At 40.5% G+C, this 16,086-nt stretch overlaps 1 protein-coding gene across 2 annotated transcripts; it reads right to left on the bottom strand.

The window, feature by feature from the left end:
- Window positions 1-113: 113 nt before the first annotated feature.
- Window positions 114-14,785, bottom strand: LOC118403266 (probable acyl-CoA dehydrogenase 6). 2 transcript variants are annotated; one of them, XR_004829630.1, is made up of 9 exons: window positions 14,571-14,785; window positions 12,820-12,940; window positions 11,190-11,319; window positions 9,914-10,020; window positions 8,796-8,963; window positions 7,537-7,707; window positions 3,551-3,712; window positions 2,692-2,990; window positions 114-1,866 (listed from the first exon to the last, which is right to left on the bottom strand). XR_004829630.1 is itself a non-coding variant. In XM_035801876.1 (9 exons), exons 1-9 carry the CDS (start codon window positions 14,757-14,759, stop codon window positions 1,767-1,769), a joined length of 1,299 nt encoding a protein of 432 aa, XP_035657769.1. In that variant the 5' UTR covers window positions 14,760-14,785; the 3' UTR covers window positions 114-1,766. The 2 variants fall into 2 exon arrangements, 1 of the variants encoding a protein (XP_035657769.1); XM_035801876.1 differs by having other exon boundaries at window positions 2,692-2,842.
- Between the last annotated feature and the right edge of the window lie 1,301 nt (window positions 14,786-16,086).

Below are 16,086 nucleotides of genomic sequence, written 5' to 3'. Positions count from 1 at the left end.
CGTAAAGGTGGTACATGTATCTGTACATTGGCCTTATCCAATACCGAACTGTGATACCTTTAATTTACGAGTCAAGAAGTAACATAAAAAAATACAGGCACACAACAAGCACAACCGCTTTATACAGCTTTTTTGTTTTATTATCACAATTATTATTACCATATCCAAGTTGTGTCTGAAAACTGTGATCACACCATAATCAATAAATGTTCATTGAAAAGAACCACAATATACATGATTATTAATTTATATTTCAAGGTGCAGAACAAACTGAAAAATTATTCTATTACACAAGAAATACAGAGGGACAGGATAATACAACAATAGCAATTCTTTAAAAAGAAAAGAGCCCAGCATATGCATGTATGTACTTTTGGCATAAACCGTGCTAATATTTTGTATATTGTTTGTATATTTAGCTTTTACACAACGCCATTATACAGTCTTTGCTTACGTCACATTAATTTCCACTACAACACATACTTCAAAAACTTTCAGATCGGGAGACATCTACTTATAACACCAGTTCACCTTTATCCGTAGGGTAACCTTTATCCGTTCTTTTTAAGAACAATGTGTTTAGGGATACGAAGCCGACAGACGATGGTTTCCAACTGTAATATTTTTTAAAAAGTACATTTTGAAACTACCGTCCATCAACGTGATATCCCTGGATACCTTGTCTAGGAACACAACGGATATAGGTTACCCCGCGGATAAAGGTGAACTAATGTACAATGTTACATGTACAAAATGTAACATCTACTTTCATAATTCCACTGGATGCCAATTAATAATACCACCACATGAGAAAAAAATTAATAAACATTAAGTATAGATGTACCAATGTTTCATCTGTAATCCTGAGGTATATATATTTGAGATATTTGATAATGTTGAGAAGGCTTTTACAACAACTTTTTTTTTTAATGTGGTGGTATTATGTATGGCACTCGGTTGAATTATGAGAGTTGATGTTATGTTTTTATGTGTCTATGTTGTAATTTTGTATGTATGAGTCAGAGTATAGAGACTCACATATCATAGGATCAGCAATTCTGCCGGTATCATTCAAGATCGGAGTCCGTATTGACAAAAACACCTTACCGGCAAAATCACAAATTGAGATCTCGATCCTGGTGTCTGCCTGTACAATCCAAAATTCTACCAGCATATATAGACCAATTGTATTGACCATGTCCATGCATCAACAAGAAGTTATCCTGATCAAAGTTCATGTATCACCTAGTACTACTGTAGTGACCCCATATACATTGTAGATGCATGTACAGTTTACACCATGTATATATGTACATTTTTGCTATTACAATCTCATAATACACAAATTGATACTTGAAAGTACAATAACACCCCAATAATGTGCAAAAAGGTTAAATTTAAAGCATAACTCTTGTCTCTCAGTATGCCATTAGCATTGACAGATCTACATGTCATTTGCATTAGCAGATTTGCTTGCATGTAATTTGAATGGGATAATTTGTATGTCATTTGCATTGGCAGACTTGCATGTCATTTTTCACTGGAGCATGTGCATGTCATTTGCATTGACAGACTTGCATGGCAATGCAAATTGACAAATTTGTACAAATTTTAGATTAACAATCTGACAGATGCAAATTTTCCCATTGATGCGAGTATTTTCGATCCAAATGTCATGCAAATCTTTGATAAATGCAAATGACATGCAAATTTTTGATAAATGCAAATGACATACAAATCTGACAAGTTGAGTCCACCAAAGTACACTACTTTGCCTTCAGCTTGGGCAGAGTCCCCATGTACTTGGAAATAATGGACATCATAACCTCATCTGCACCACCACCAATGGAAAGCAACCTGAAATCCCTGAAAAAAAAAAAAAACACAACAATCAGAATGAGGGCAAGAAATTTAAAAAGATGCTGAAAAAATTGGTTGCATGAAAAAAAATTAGGTGAAGCATATAAATTAAAGTAGAATGTCACTAAAAACTAATTTCAAAACTCATATATTTCTAACACTTAGATGTCAAGAATACTGTGTATAATATCATATTATAATAATACTATTAGGATACATTGACATCTTTACATACTTAAACCTAAGATACTGTTTGAGTGCACTAGTGCACCCTCAGAAAAAATATTAGGTGCACAGCTCCGATTTTGGGTGCACCTGGGTGCACGTGCACCCAGTATTTCGAGCCCTGAGAGTCAAAGGCAAAGATAGTCACGTGAGGATCCAAAATATAAAGTGGCCACTACTGTATGAAGTATAATCAACGCTAGTTCACCTTTTTTCATTGGGTAACCTAGATTCGTTGTTTTAAAAAGTTGGGTATTTAGAGATTTCAGGTCAACAATGTGGGTGTCAAATGTCAACATTTAAAGATATTGCAATAAGAAACTACCTTCCATTGACTTAACGGTCCCAAATACCCTATTTTATATGCAACGGATATAGGTTACCCTACGGATAAAGGTGAACTAACGTTACTACCAACACGGATGAGCTTCTCTGATAAATAGAGAATAATTTACCTGGACGGGTGTGTCACCCCGTAAGGGGCGGTATAACCGTGAGAACATGTGCGAACATGTACAGGGTTAGCCCTAGATAATAGCCTACGGCTAGTTGGGCAGCCCTGGCTGTTTGTAAACAGCTGAACAAATAAATAAATAAATAATTTACCTGAAGGCCCTGCTGACAAAGACATCAGACGTGTATCCCATGCCCCCCCAGTACTGCAGACACGAGTCCGTCACTTCCCGGGCCAGCCGACCACCCTTCAGCTTGTGCATGGAGGCCAGCTTGGTCACATCTTTTCCTTGGACATACATACCTGCATGGGGCAGTCAAAGATGGTAGACTTTTTATTATTGTTATTGGGTGGACAGACTATTCTCTCTTCACGACCATGGACTGAAATCTGAGTAGTTTTCGAAGGTCTGAAGCGAGCTTGGTCACATCTTTTCCTTGGACGTACATACCTGCATGGGGCAGTCAAAGATGGTAGACTTTTTATTATTGTTATTGGGTGGACAGACTATTCTCTCTTCACGACCATGGACTGAAATCTGAGTAGTTTTCGAAGGTCTGAAGGGAGCTTGGTCACATCTTTCCCGTGGACGTACATTGTAAATACCTGTACAAGGTAGTCATAGATGGTAGACTTTTTATTATTGTTATTGGGTGGACAGACAATTCTCTCTTCACGACCATGGACTGAAATCTGAGTAGCTTTTGAAGGTCTGAAGCGAGCTTGGTCACATCTTTCCCCTGGACGTACATACCTATACAAGGTAGTCATAGATGGTAGACTTGTTAGTATTTTTTTGGGCGGACAGACTATTCTCTCTTCACGACCAGGGAATGAATTCTGAGTAAGATTTGTCTGGTGCAGGTAATTTTCAGTGTTACCAGCACCAGTGCAGGTATGCAGAAGATAGTATTTAGAGCCCTGACATGTCAATAGTGTGTGTAAGAAGAGTATAAACCAACTGGAGTTCTAGGACAAAAGTTTGTCTCCTTGTAATATGATGCCTCTTACCAGTAGCTCTGTATATGAGAGACCTGAGACACTCCACTTCAGTCTGTAGCTCCGACAGTTTGAAGTGGACAGCCTGGTTGTTCAGGAGAGGTTGTCCAAAGATTTTCCTCTGTTTGGTGTACTCAGCTGTTTCCTTAATAACTGCATCAAGTGGCACCAGCGCTGAAAAATCACAACAATAAGAAATGTCCTAACTTCTCTTTACTATTTCTTTCAGTGCAGTCAAACCTGTCTTAGCGACCACTAAAGACACTGGCTAAATTTGGCCACTAAAGGCAGGTGACCACTATACAGGGGTAGCAAAAATTAAATCTCCTAAAAATGGTTGATATTCTGTATCTGTATCTATATAGCCGGTATAACTGCTCTTTGGCGTAACACACCAGCTTCGCAGGCACGCGGTGCGGCAGCAGCTAGTTATATTACACTGAACGATTGGTCACACCTAACTTCTGCACATCCATCTGCAAGCTTTCTTTAAGTAGCAGAAGTGAACTAAAAGTTGCCTGCGGAATGTTGGTAAATTCGCTGACAAATACTTGACTGTAACGTTCAAGACACACATACCTTCCGCTAGTGGCAAAATCACCGGACAGGTTGACATAAGGCCACTTTATGTTTGCAATAGGCAGTGTTTCTGTATCTATGGGACTGGAAATAATAACTCATAATAATAAGTCTGGTGGGGGGATTCTACTTGCTGTTAAATCGTCAATATGTAGTAGTCGTAGACTTGACTTGGAGCCTCAGGATGAGATTCTTGTATGTGAAATCCGTCCTCCAGCTATGGGCAAAATTGCTGTTATTCTTTGCTACAGACCTCCCTCTGGTAACTTGTCATCTTTTACGCACAACCTGGGCTCGACTTTAGAGAGCGTGAACAAAGAGTATAACATGTGCTGTGTCCTCGGGGACTTCAATCTGCCTCGAATCGACTGGGCCAATTGCGTAGTGTTAAACGAGGGTAGGGAAGCTGACTTTTGCAACATGATTAATAACTACTTTTTAAAACAAATCAATCATGTTCCCTCAAACTCCACTCACAACCTGTTAGATCTTGTGTTTACGGACTTCCCTGAGAGGTTCTCTACGATCAGGGAACTTCCCGCTGACTTTGATACCGACCACACTGTTCTCGAGTTCTCTCTCCGCTGTCGTATCCAAACTAGGCAGGAGCTTCCTCGTAAAGTGTACAACTTTACACGAGCCGACTGGATTGGTCTCAGTGCTCACCTAGAGTCACTGAGGCTATCAGAGTCAGTTACTCACCACCATGACATTGACTCTGCCTGGGAAGCATGGTCTTCAGCCGTTCAGTCGGCTGTTGACATGTTCGTGCCCAGTCGGAAGCTCAAGGTATCAACATCACCTCCTTGGATCGACGGCGAGGTACGCAACTTGCAGAACAAGAAGCGGACAGCGTGGAAAAGGGCGAAGCGTTCCGACTCCCCCTCTCACTGGGAGAAGTTCCGTAAACTAAGAAACAAACTGAAGAACTTGTTATCAGCTAAGTATAACAAATATCTTGTTAGCCTCTCTTCCACTTTACAGGAGTCGCCGAAGAGATTTTGGGCTTTTGTACGAGCTAAGTCAAAATCCAGGTCTCTTCCGACTGACGTTCATCTCAACGGCACGGTCGTTCAGTCTGCACCCGATAAGGCCAATTTGTTCAATGACTACTTTTTCTCCACCTTTTCTGCACCTGACCCTAATGTTATCAAGCCCGACATCGACGTGATAGTTGATGAAAGATTGTGTAATTTGCTACTTGCTGTAGAATCCGTGGAAAATGTGTAAGTTAATCTCAACACTAGTAAGGCTGTGGGTCCGGATAACATCTCTGCTCATGTTCTTAAGGGCTGTGCCAAGGCTCTTGCTCCTTCCTTGACCTTGCTGTTCAATAGATCTCTATCCGCTGGTTGTGTACCGAGTAGATGGAAGGATGCAAACGTACTACCAGTGCATAAGAAGGGAGACAAAGAGAATGTGGCCAATTATAGGCCAGTATCTCTGTTATCCCTTGTAAGCAAGTTGATGGAGCGCTGTATGTACAATCAGTTGATTCCATTTTTGAGAGGGTCGCTTCACGAATTCCAACACGGGTTTATTGCCGGCCGTTCTACTACAACTCAACTAGTAGAAACCTACCATCAAGTAGGATCCATACTCGATAAGGGGGGGCAGGTAGATATGTTATTCCTAGACTTTGCGAAAGCGTTCGATTCAGTTTCCCACACTTTGCTAATCCACAAACTGCAGATGTTTGGTTTCGGTGGTAACCTCCTGGCGTGGTTCACCTCCTACCTAACCGATCGTCGGCAGCGTGTGGTAGTGGAAGGCTGCCAGTCCAAATGGCTCCCGGTGACTTCAGGTGTTCCTCAGGGCTCCATTCTTGGGCCCTTTCTCTTCCTTCTGTTTATCAATGACTTACCTTGTGCAGCAACTCAATCTACTGTAGCACTCTTCGCTGACGACTCTAAATGTTTTAGGGAAGTCAGCAAGCTAAATGACTGTGTTAAGCTGCAAAATGACATCACTGCCATGTACAACTGGAGTCTTAGTTGGAAGATGTCTTTCCATCCTTCCAAGTGTAAACTTATCCGTTTAACTCGCTCTAAGAGTCCTATTGTGTACTCTTATCACATGTCTGGTACTACAATAACATCTGTAGACAGTATGCCTGACCTTGGGGTCATTGTCCAGTCGGACCTTCAGTGGAACAGACACATCTTAAAGATGGTAGCCAGGGCCAATTCTATGACTGGTTTCATCAAAAGAACAATCGGGTTCAACTCTAGCACTGATGTACGCAAGGCACTGTACACCACATTGGTGAGAAGCATCTTAGAATACTGCTCACCTTTGTGGTCCCCTCAGTCCCGCAAACTCATGTCCCTTGTAGAAGGGGTGCAACGGCGGGCGACTAAATTCATTCTAGGAGCCCACTCGAACACCCTGACCTACAAGGAACGTCTCTCCACCCTTGGTCTGTTGCCTCTTACGCACAGGCACGAAGTATGCGACGTCATGGTGTTTATCAAGTCTAAACCAATTGTTCACAAGTATGTATCCTTCCCTTCCAGACCCTCTAGATATCTCAGATCTCACATGCTTACCCCCATTAGAGTAAGGACATCAGCCTTCAGCTCTTCTTATATACCAAGGCTGGTCACCATCTGGAATCAGCTGAGTCCTGTCCTCCGTAATATTGGGGTTCAAGCCACTGAAAAGTCTAACATCTTGACATTCAAGCGATCGCTTGTGAGAGCCACGTTTGTGAGATTTGACACCCAGTTCAATATCGACGTCCCCTGCTCTTGGTCCACATCTTGTGGGTGTGCCTCTTGCACTGCTTTAAGGCTACATTAGTATTGTAATTAGCTTTTTACTCTGTATATAATGATATTTGATAATTTTGTATATAATCCAATTCTGTGTATAATTGTCACCAAATTGTATATTCATGTCTACTGACTTTTGATGTCTAATGTTTATTGTTTGATTTTGGATTCGTATTGTTTTCTATTATCATTTCAGGTTTGGGAGGATAACTTGTAAAGGTGTTGATACACCTGTTTTGTCCTCCCTTCCACTTGTTTTTGCATGTGGTAAATTCAAATAAAGAAATAAAGGAAATTGTGTGGCCGTGGCTGCATTGGAGAGGTGGTCGCTATAGACTACATGTATTTCTTAATGATTAGGTCAGTGGGAAAAATCTAAGGGACAGACAAAAGGTGATCGCAATGGCCAGGTGGCCACTTTGCAAAAAAGGCCGCCAATACAGGTTTGACTTTATGTACATGTACTGAACTGAACATGTACATGTTTACATCAATGAAGGTTAGACATCCAGGTAATACGACTTGCGAAATAGCAGTTACTCAAGCAACTGGATAGAGTTTGGCAGCTGTCAGGGAATCAAACTCAGCATCATAGCACAACCAACTAGAATAAGTGTATTTTGTCTGAAACAGATTTGAGCTTACATGCAGCAGCGCCCCACAGCCGTTCCTCCTGGAACTGCAGCATCTGGTAAGTGAAGCCCATCCCTTCATCCCCAATGAGGTAGGACTGAGGCACACGGACATCCTCCAGGAAAACCTGTGCAGTGTCCGAGCTCCACATGCCGATCTTGTCAATCTTGGCCTTTTCTATCCCTGCATAAATATGTAAAGATAATTTTAATACAGACATAAACTGAACAAAAACAAATGTATGTATATCTATATATACTATTAGTAAACAAAAGTCTTATCAAAAAAGGACAAAGTTTAACGAATTATTAGATAAAAGGCTTTGAACACATTCAACTGTTCAAAGCCTTTTATCTAATAATAAGTATGAAGATTAAATTTGTATTAAGTTTCATCACTCAGATCAAAATTTTATGTCTTACCAGAGGTCAAGACAAAAGAGTGTTCAGGTCTCCGTTTTTGTCCTACAGACTTGAGTTTGAATCCCACTTCTTAAGAAGTATTTTTTTTTTGCTAAAAAAAAAAAAAATCCCATGCATGTAATGCCTTTTGATACAAATTCAAGACTTTGATGTTCAACCGCTCTCTTTTCATGTGAGGTCTTTCAACCACTCACAACAAAAAGACCCCTACCCCTAGATGTGTGTTTCTCCCAAAACACAGGACCTCCTCTAATCGAAGCTAGGTAGTCATTTTCACCGTTAAGTGAAGAAATTTGTGTTAACTGCCTTTCCCAAGAGCACAGGATTGGTGGCCCATCAATGGATTCGAACCCAGAACCTCTGGAAGACTCTTTCTTGTTTCCCAGGCCTTACTTACCTGGTAAGTCCATGGGCAGACAGATGAGGGACTTGTTCCTGTGAGGAGTCCTTACCTGGTAAGTCCATGGGGAGATAGATGAGAGACTTGTTCCTGTGAGGAGTCCCTACCTGGTAAGTCCATGGGGAGATAGATGAGAGACTTGTTCCTGTGAGGAGTCCTTACCTGGTACATGTAAGTCCATGGGGAGACAGATGAGGGACTTGTTCCTGTGAGGAGTCCTTACCTGGTAAGTCCATGGGGAGACAGATGAGGGACTTGTTCCTGTGAGGAGTCCTTACCTGGTACATGTAAGTCCATGGGAAGACAGATGAGGGACTTGTTCCTGTGAGGAGTCCTTACCTGGTAAGTCCATGGGGAGACAGATGAGGGACTTGTTCCTGTGAGGAGTCCTTACCTGGTAAGTCCATGGGGAGACAGATGAGAGACTTGTTCCTGTGAGGAGTCCTTACCTGGTAAGTCCATGGGGAGACAGATGAGGGACTTGTTCCTGTGAGGAGGGCCGTCGCTGGTGTTGGCTAGCAGACACATCCAGTCTGCCTGCAGGCCGTTGGTCGTCCACATCTTCCCTCCGTTGATGATGTAATCACCGCCACTCTTCTTAGCTGTCGTCTTGATACCTATTGAGTAAAGAAAAGTACAGAAAGACTATACGCTGACTTCTACTCCAGGCACCATCTTATTAAACTGCCCAGCAATATTCCAAACGTATGAATGCGGCTTGAGTTGTACCGTGAGAACATCTTCAAATATGCGATGCTTGTGTTGTCTGTTATTGTGTCCAACTTTCTTAACCAAGGAATGCCCTAGAATAGGAACAATTTATGGAATATAATTCTATTTCATTCAGCACATTATCTACAATATATTGAACATGGTGCAACAAGGAAGGAAAATGCGTAATAAAGAAACTTCTGCTCAAGAACATACATGAACATACAAGAGTATGTAGAAAGCAAACCTCTGCAAAGCAATGATACTAATGAGCTCTTAAAGATGAGACAGTTACAAATACAGACCAAGCAAGAGAGACTAGAGACAGAGACAGAAATAGAGAGAGACAGAGAACATGAGAGTGAGAGAGAGAGAGCATGAGTGTGAGAGAGATAGATAGAGAGAGAGAGAGTGGAGTGAGAGAGAGAACATGAGAGTGAAATAGAGAACACGAGAGAGAGAGAACATGAGAGCAAGAGAGAGAGAACACGAGAGTGAGAGAGAGAGAGAGAGAACATGAGAGTGAGAGAAAGAGACAGTGAGAGAGAGCATGAAAGTGAGAGAGAGAACATGAGAGCGAGAGAGAGAGAACACGAGAGTGAGAGAGAGAGAACCTGAGAGTGAGAGAAAGAGAGAACATGAGAGTGAGAGAGAGAACATAAGAGTTAGAGAGAGAACATGCGATTGAGAGAGAGAACATGACAGTGACAGAGATAGTGAGAGAGAACATGTGAGAGAGATAGAGAACACATAGAGAGAACAAGAGTGAGAGAGAAAGAGAGAGAATGTAAGAATGAGAGAGAGAGAGAGAGAGAGAGTCAGAGAGAAAGAGAGAGACAGAAAAGCTCCTACTCACTGCTGACATCGGACCCTGCTCCGACCTCACTGACCCCCAGACAGGCGACCTTGTCACCAGCGATGGACGGAGCCAGAAACTCTTTCTTTACCAAGTCACTTCCAAACCTGTAAAACAATATAATGACTCATAGCTATACTTCCAACTTATGTAACCAATCCTGACTGTCAATCACAATTAACAGTACAACCAATGAAGGCAGCACAATTACTAGCACTAGTAGTGGTTTAACCAATAAGATCATTGCTGCCGCCAATGTTTTGGAGCTGACCGGCCCAAGAAAAAAGAAGTGTTCCAAGCAGAGTAGAGTTAGTAGTCATTTCTACCAAGTTTCTACAGTCAAACTTGGACAAAGCTTAAACAGAGGCATTGGTGTTATTTAGGTATCGGACCGGAGTTTCTTTTACGATTTCGGAGGTTGGCGGGCAGCCTCAGGCCGAAGGGCTACAGTTCCGCTAGTAAACGTAGGACGCGAAACTTAATCAATATGGCGGAAAGCCGTTTACTGTCTCTTTCCGACAAACCTATTGGTACCGTCTGTTGCCTCTTTATTTTGGTTAGAATATGTAGTAAAATTTTAATTTTGGACCCGAAAACTATCATTTTTTAACACTTTTTGATTGAAGCTGCTTGGAAAAAACGAATTTTCCCAGGATAACGGCCTACGTGGCAGAGAAGCTAAATTCTTCATGTTTGTGTAAAATGAAAATAAAAAAAATTCCATGTGATAACTTTTTTGCAATCTCCGATGACGTCATTTCTTCGAAATTGCATGAGAAACGCCGCTATTTGGGTCATCAGGCAAAAAAAACGCATCGCCGTTGCAGCGGACTAATACAAAAATGGTTTCGCTGGCCGACCAACTACTCCTCGCACAAAAACAATACAACCCACGGGCTTTTCAGGAAATACGACAAATCCATGCTCAGCTATAACGATCACCAAGCAATAGGGAGCAAAAGTTAGGGAGACAACAGCGCACTTCCGGCCTATTACACCACCCTTCCGCCAACTCTGGTCAGATTTGAACTCCGACCCGGAACCTTTACATGAAGATAGACAATGCAAGCAGGAGTCCTGTCTCCACCAAACAGATTCCTTTAAAGCGAAATGGACCATTGTTTTAAATATTGCCCATTCACAAGTTTTCACAGGCTATTACTTAGTATTAGGTCACAGACTTGAACGGAACCTGTACTTGAAATTTCTGTACCTATACCCACCCCTAATGCAGATCATATTAGATGTTTAAAAAGCTGAGTTGCGGCACTGTTACCTTGCGAGAGCTGGAGTAGCCATGTCAGTCTGCACCCCTATAGCCATGGGGATCGCTCCACACTTGATGTTCCCCAGTTCTTCAGCTATGGCTACATTAAAGGAGTAGTCCAGACCAAGCCCACCATACTCTGCAAAGGGTACATATAACAGGACACATTAGAATTAGAGTTATTAAAGTAGTATACGTTTACATGAAGATAGACAATGCAAGTGGGAGTCCTGTCTCCACCAAACAGATTCCTCTGAAGCGAAATGGACCATTGTTTTAAATTGTTTTTATTGCGCAAAAATTGCATCAGTAACAATATATGGCAATGTATATACAACAAAAGGTATGGTCTATAATACTACACATATATGGTATATTGCAACAATTTCGGCTAATACAGTACTAGTGGAATCTACGGTAGGTATTAAAGGGAACTATTATAGCATACATCAGGTTGGATGTTTCTATACTACTAGCAAATAGAGTGGTTGAGCAAAACTTCAAATAATAATTTCCAATAAATAACTACTGTAATTCACTTTGTCTTCTGGGTACCAAACTTTCACGGTCTGAGAAAATCTAAGCTGTTCTCGGAACTAAAGTTTCACGGTGAACGAATCATTTGTTATTGTCATCAAGATGAATTATTTGTTATTGGTAATAATAAGTTCATGTAACAGTCGTCACCGTGAAAACCGTTCACATAAAAGTACATTGAAAAAAAAACAGGATTTACAGTATCAATGTTATTTGGTACGTAACAATAACATTCCCAAAGGTAACTTTCCCACAGTCAAAGATGAACAGAAACTTTAGAATCACATTGTACAGAACCCACAAACTGAGAAAAAAGTGGGGCTTTCCATCTTTCACTGCTTCAAGTCCAACCAAAGCTGTACAGATAGTATAGACTGTATATAATATAGCCAACACAAGTATCTTGATTCAAATACTAATACTATCTAGTAAAGTTTGTACAAACATATAACGTTTTTAACTGTTCAATGTTCATTGAAACATGATATTACATTTCGCCACTTTGTTTCTATGATGGAATGCAATCAGCCTTCGTGACGTATGGTTTTGCAATAAACTAAACTGTCTTATGAAACGTAAGAAATATGTGTTTGAAACTGCATATGGCATGACCAGTTAAGTTATAACACTGTCACAGTCTTCGCAAAGCATAAATACAAATGGTCTGCACATGCAAGACTGTAATGCATATGGGTTTGATCCACTAACATATACTGTAAATGTAGTTAAGTTTGCGGGGATTTAATTTCGTGGTAGCGGTAAAAAGGACTTTTCACGGTGGTTTCAAATTCGCGGTAGCACCATGCTCAGTAGTCTCTTACTGCCATGGAAAAATGTTCGCGGTGGTTTTAAGTTCGTCGTAAAACGGCCACCGCAAAAACCCTGAACATTTAACCAACGTGAAAGTTTCTACGTTTACAGTATATGATATATAGAGACTGTTTTACTGGTTATGGTTTATTTGGATGATATAAATTCTAATCATAAGTGTGTGAAGAGAAATATACCAACCAAAACAAAGATAAATGCACCATGCACGGCATGCAAAATTTTCACAAAGATGAAACCAGTTGTCACAACAGAAAGAAGAATTGATACATACCTGGGTCTCTGTTGACACCCAAGAAACCTGCATCTCCGAGTTTCTTAAAGACCTGGTGGGCTGGGAAGATCTTAGCACCTTCCCACTCATCAACATAGGGGTTGATGTCATTCTCAATAATCTACAGGAAAGATACCCATATGAGATATAAAAGCAACATGTTTTTAACTTTTTTGTGAGATAACAAAATACTGTAATTCACTTTGTCTTCTCGGTACCAAACTTTCACGGTCTGAGAAAATTATACTTGTTCTCGGAACTAAATGTTCACGATGGCAGCAGGTGCACATAAAAAAATCTGTGAATTATTTGTTATGATAACTTCATGTTACAGCCGTCACAGTGAAAACCGTGAACAAAAAGTACAGTGAAAAAAATCAGGAATTGCAGTAACAGTTATCCAAGCAAACCTGGATATGATTTTTAAAAACTTCAAACAGTCAGATGTTCAGATAGCATCAACTAAAATCCTTTTGTCCGTTATGATGGGCAGATCTGTCCATTAGGTTTTTAATTGAATTGAATGAAGACCTTCATTGCACATTTTTGCCACACCGGGCTAAGTACAGGTCACAACAAGACATGTTGAAAAGATACAGTTCACAGATACACAATGAGATCATTCCTGGATAAATTCAACTTCTCATCGCTTTTCCGTTATAGTGGAGATAAGAGAGCAGATATGTCTTATGATCGATGGTTTGTCTAGTTGCATAGAGTAGGAATATGAAATGGGAAAGGCACTTACCACGACTTTCCTATATAGGCTACAAAAGTCTTCAGCAAATAATTGGTAACTTAGCCGGCTAGCCTCAAAAACGAAAGAACTTCTTCAAGAAGAACAAAATGAATTTTTCTGTTAAATTATGAACTCGTATAAGACTTCCCTGGGAAAACCAGACTCCTAACGAGGCACGCAAAGTTTACCGATCCCTACAACACGCACGCACGGGACACCCGCCGCCTAACACCCGCCGGCCCTCGTACCAGCTGGCCCCTACTAACACGAGCCTCTTTCGGAGAAGCGAGCGATGTTGGGGACCGACGTAAGTAGGGCCAGCTGGTAGTGGGGCGGGTGCATAGAGGCGGGAGGGCGCGCGTTAGGCAGGGGATCGGTAACTCTTATTTGCGACTCTTATTTGCGAAGCTTCTCGAGCAGGTTTCCCAGGGTAGTATAAGACACATTTTATGGAAAAGCAGTGGTTGGCAAAAAGCAGGTGTTTGGCAAAAGATTGATTTACATAGCAACTAGTAATTTGATCTGCTAATTTGAATATCAATTTTCAAATCTACTGACGCCCAGGCATCGAATACCCCGGATATTAACAAAAACAGCGAGGGATTTTTGGGGGGGGGGGGGCGGGTACCTGTTCATATGGATGAACTAACAGAAACATAAATAGATGAAAGTTCAATCTCTTCTTCTGGATAATATCAAATTTGATTCAGACGTTTCAAACGACATCCGTCGTTCTTCATCAGTGAAATTTCACTGAAGAAAAACGACGGATGTCGTTTGAAACGCCTGAATTAAATTTGATTTATCCAGAAGAAGAGATTCAACTTTCATCTATTTATTATATTCCTGGATGTCTAATCTTCACAAACGTAACAGAAACATAGATTTCTAAGGCGGAGCAAACAGCTTTTAAAGCGCAGATTCCCAAACAAAACAAATCTTTTTACCAAAACAACAAAGAGTAACGCCCCCCTCCCCCTTCTTACGCAAATCAAAATTTAGCACCTCTCACCTTGTTCAGCGATCTACGCAGCTCTACGTGCTCGTGAGAGAAAATTGCCTCGTCTGAAAGCTCCTCGCTGACTTCTTGAGTCAAAGGCTGGCCCGAAGACTGACATCTTGCGGGAAAAGAGAGAGAAGAGGCGACAAAACGGCTGCGAACTGGGAGGAAGAAAGTTTTGGTCAGTAACCGGGCAGCCATCTTGGATATCTTGAGGTCAAAGGGGAGAAGAGATCATATGACAACCTAAAAGGCCTCAGCAAATAAATTTTATGTATCACATCCACGTTTTAATTTTTAATTTTCGCCTGATTTCAGAAAAAACACAGATAGTCAAAAATGGGCAAGCATGTTGTGTTGTAGCCTAATAAAATACTGGTAGAAGTGACGCTAGCGAGGTAGCCATGACAGTAGTCCCAGAAGTTGGATAGTTGTAAAAGTGCCGCCATAGTATGGAAGCTTAGCCATGAATGTAGTTGCCAGCTTGGCAAGTGATACCAGTGTACCATACCTAGCATCACTTTTAAATTTACTACACTAGTTTACTTCTTTAATACTAAAGGAATACATTGTTAGTTGCGATGCTACTTTTGTCACTTCAAATCTCAAAGTTTACGACTTTATATGGTGTCTATTTTGAAAAAAATTAATGTCATAGCAAGTTTTTTTTTTTTTACTCATCCTGTTTTTTTCGCGCTATCTCATTATTTCAGCACTCTGCATAGGATGGCATCCATGAAATTTATTTGCTGTGGCTTTAGCAATATTACAGCGTTAAAAGTTGACTATTTTCAATGAGGCAATCTGCATAAAGTTGATATATACAGCATTACATTCCCACATATATCTAACATCGTTATTTCATACTTTGAGCGGTTAAAAACGGCTCAAAAACAAGCTGCGTTATTAAGGATTCCCTAAATATTGTAACCCACAAAACAGTGGCATTGAATATTTGCTCCTTGAATGTTGTTATATAGAATGGAAGTTAGAGCGTTGTTTCATCTTATTATACGTAGAAAAGTGTCCCCGAAATTTTGTTTCATAATTTGAAGTTCTAAAACCCTAACTCTAGCTAATATTGCTCAAGTCGAAATACTTTGGCATGAAATGATCATGATATATCACATAAATTCAGGATATTCCATTCACATGCAGCAAGACTAAACTGGAAATAGTGCGCATCGTGCGCATAGTTTAGGAATTGAAAAAAAAAATGTCGCCATCGCAACACAGATATGTACAGATGCAAAATATCCAAGATGAATTCAACTTTGTCATGACCTGTCCTACTTTTAACTTACAAAGGCCACTCCAAATTCATTTGTTGCTTCACAGATTTTTATTTTTTTTTCGGACGGACAAGTAAAAAAAAAAAAAATTATAAAAGGTTTGGGGTGAAGATATACGGCCTGAATAGAAAAAAAAATTGCAACACATGTAACGTTATTACGTTATTTGCCGTCATATTTTATATCGAAACTTGAATGACTGGCATTTTCAATCTATTACTGAATAGATCAAAATA

Source organism: Branchiostoma floridae, chromosome 16, assembly GCF_000003815.2.
Source record: "Branchiostoma floridae strain S238N-H82 chromosome 16, Bfl_VNyyK, whole genome shotgun sequence".
Classification (NCBI taxonomy): domain Eukaryota; kingdom Metazoa; phylum Chordata; class Leptocardii; order Amphioxiformes; family Branchiostomatidae; genus Branchiostoma; species Branchiostoma floridae.
The sequence above is the reverse complement of the archived record's forward strand: the minus strand, read 5'-3'. Positions and strand labels throughout refer to the sequence as shown.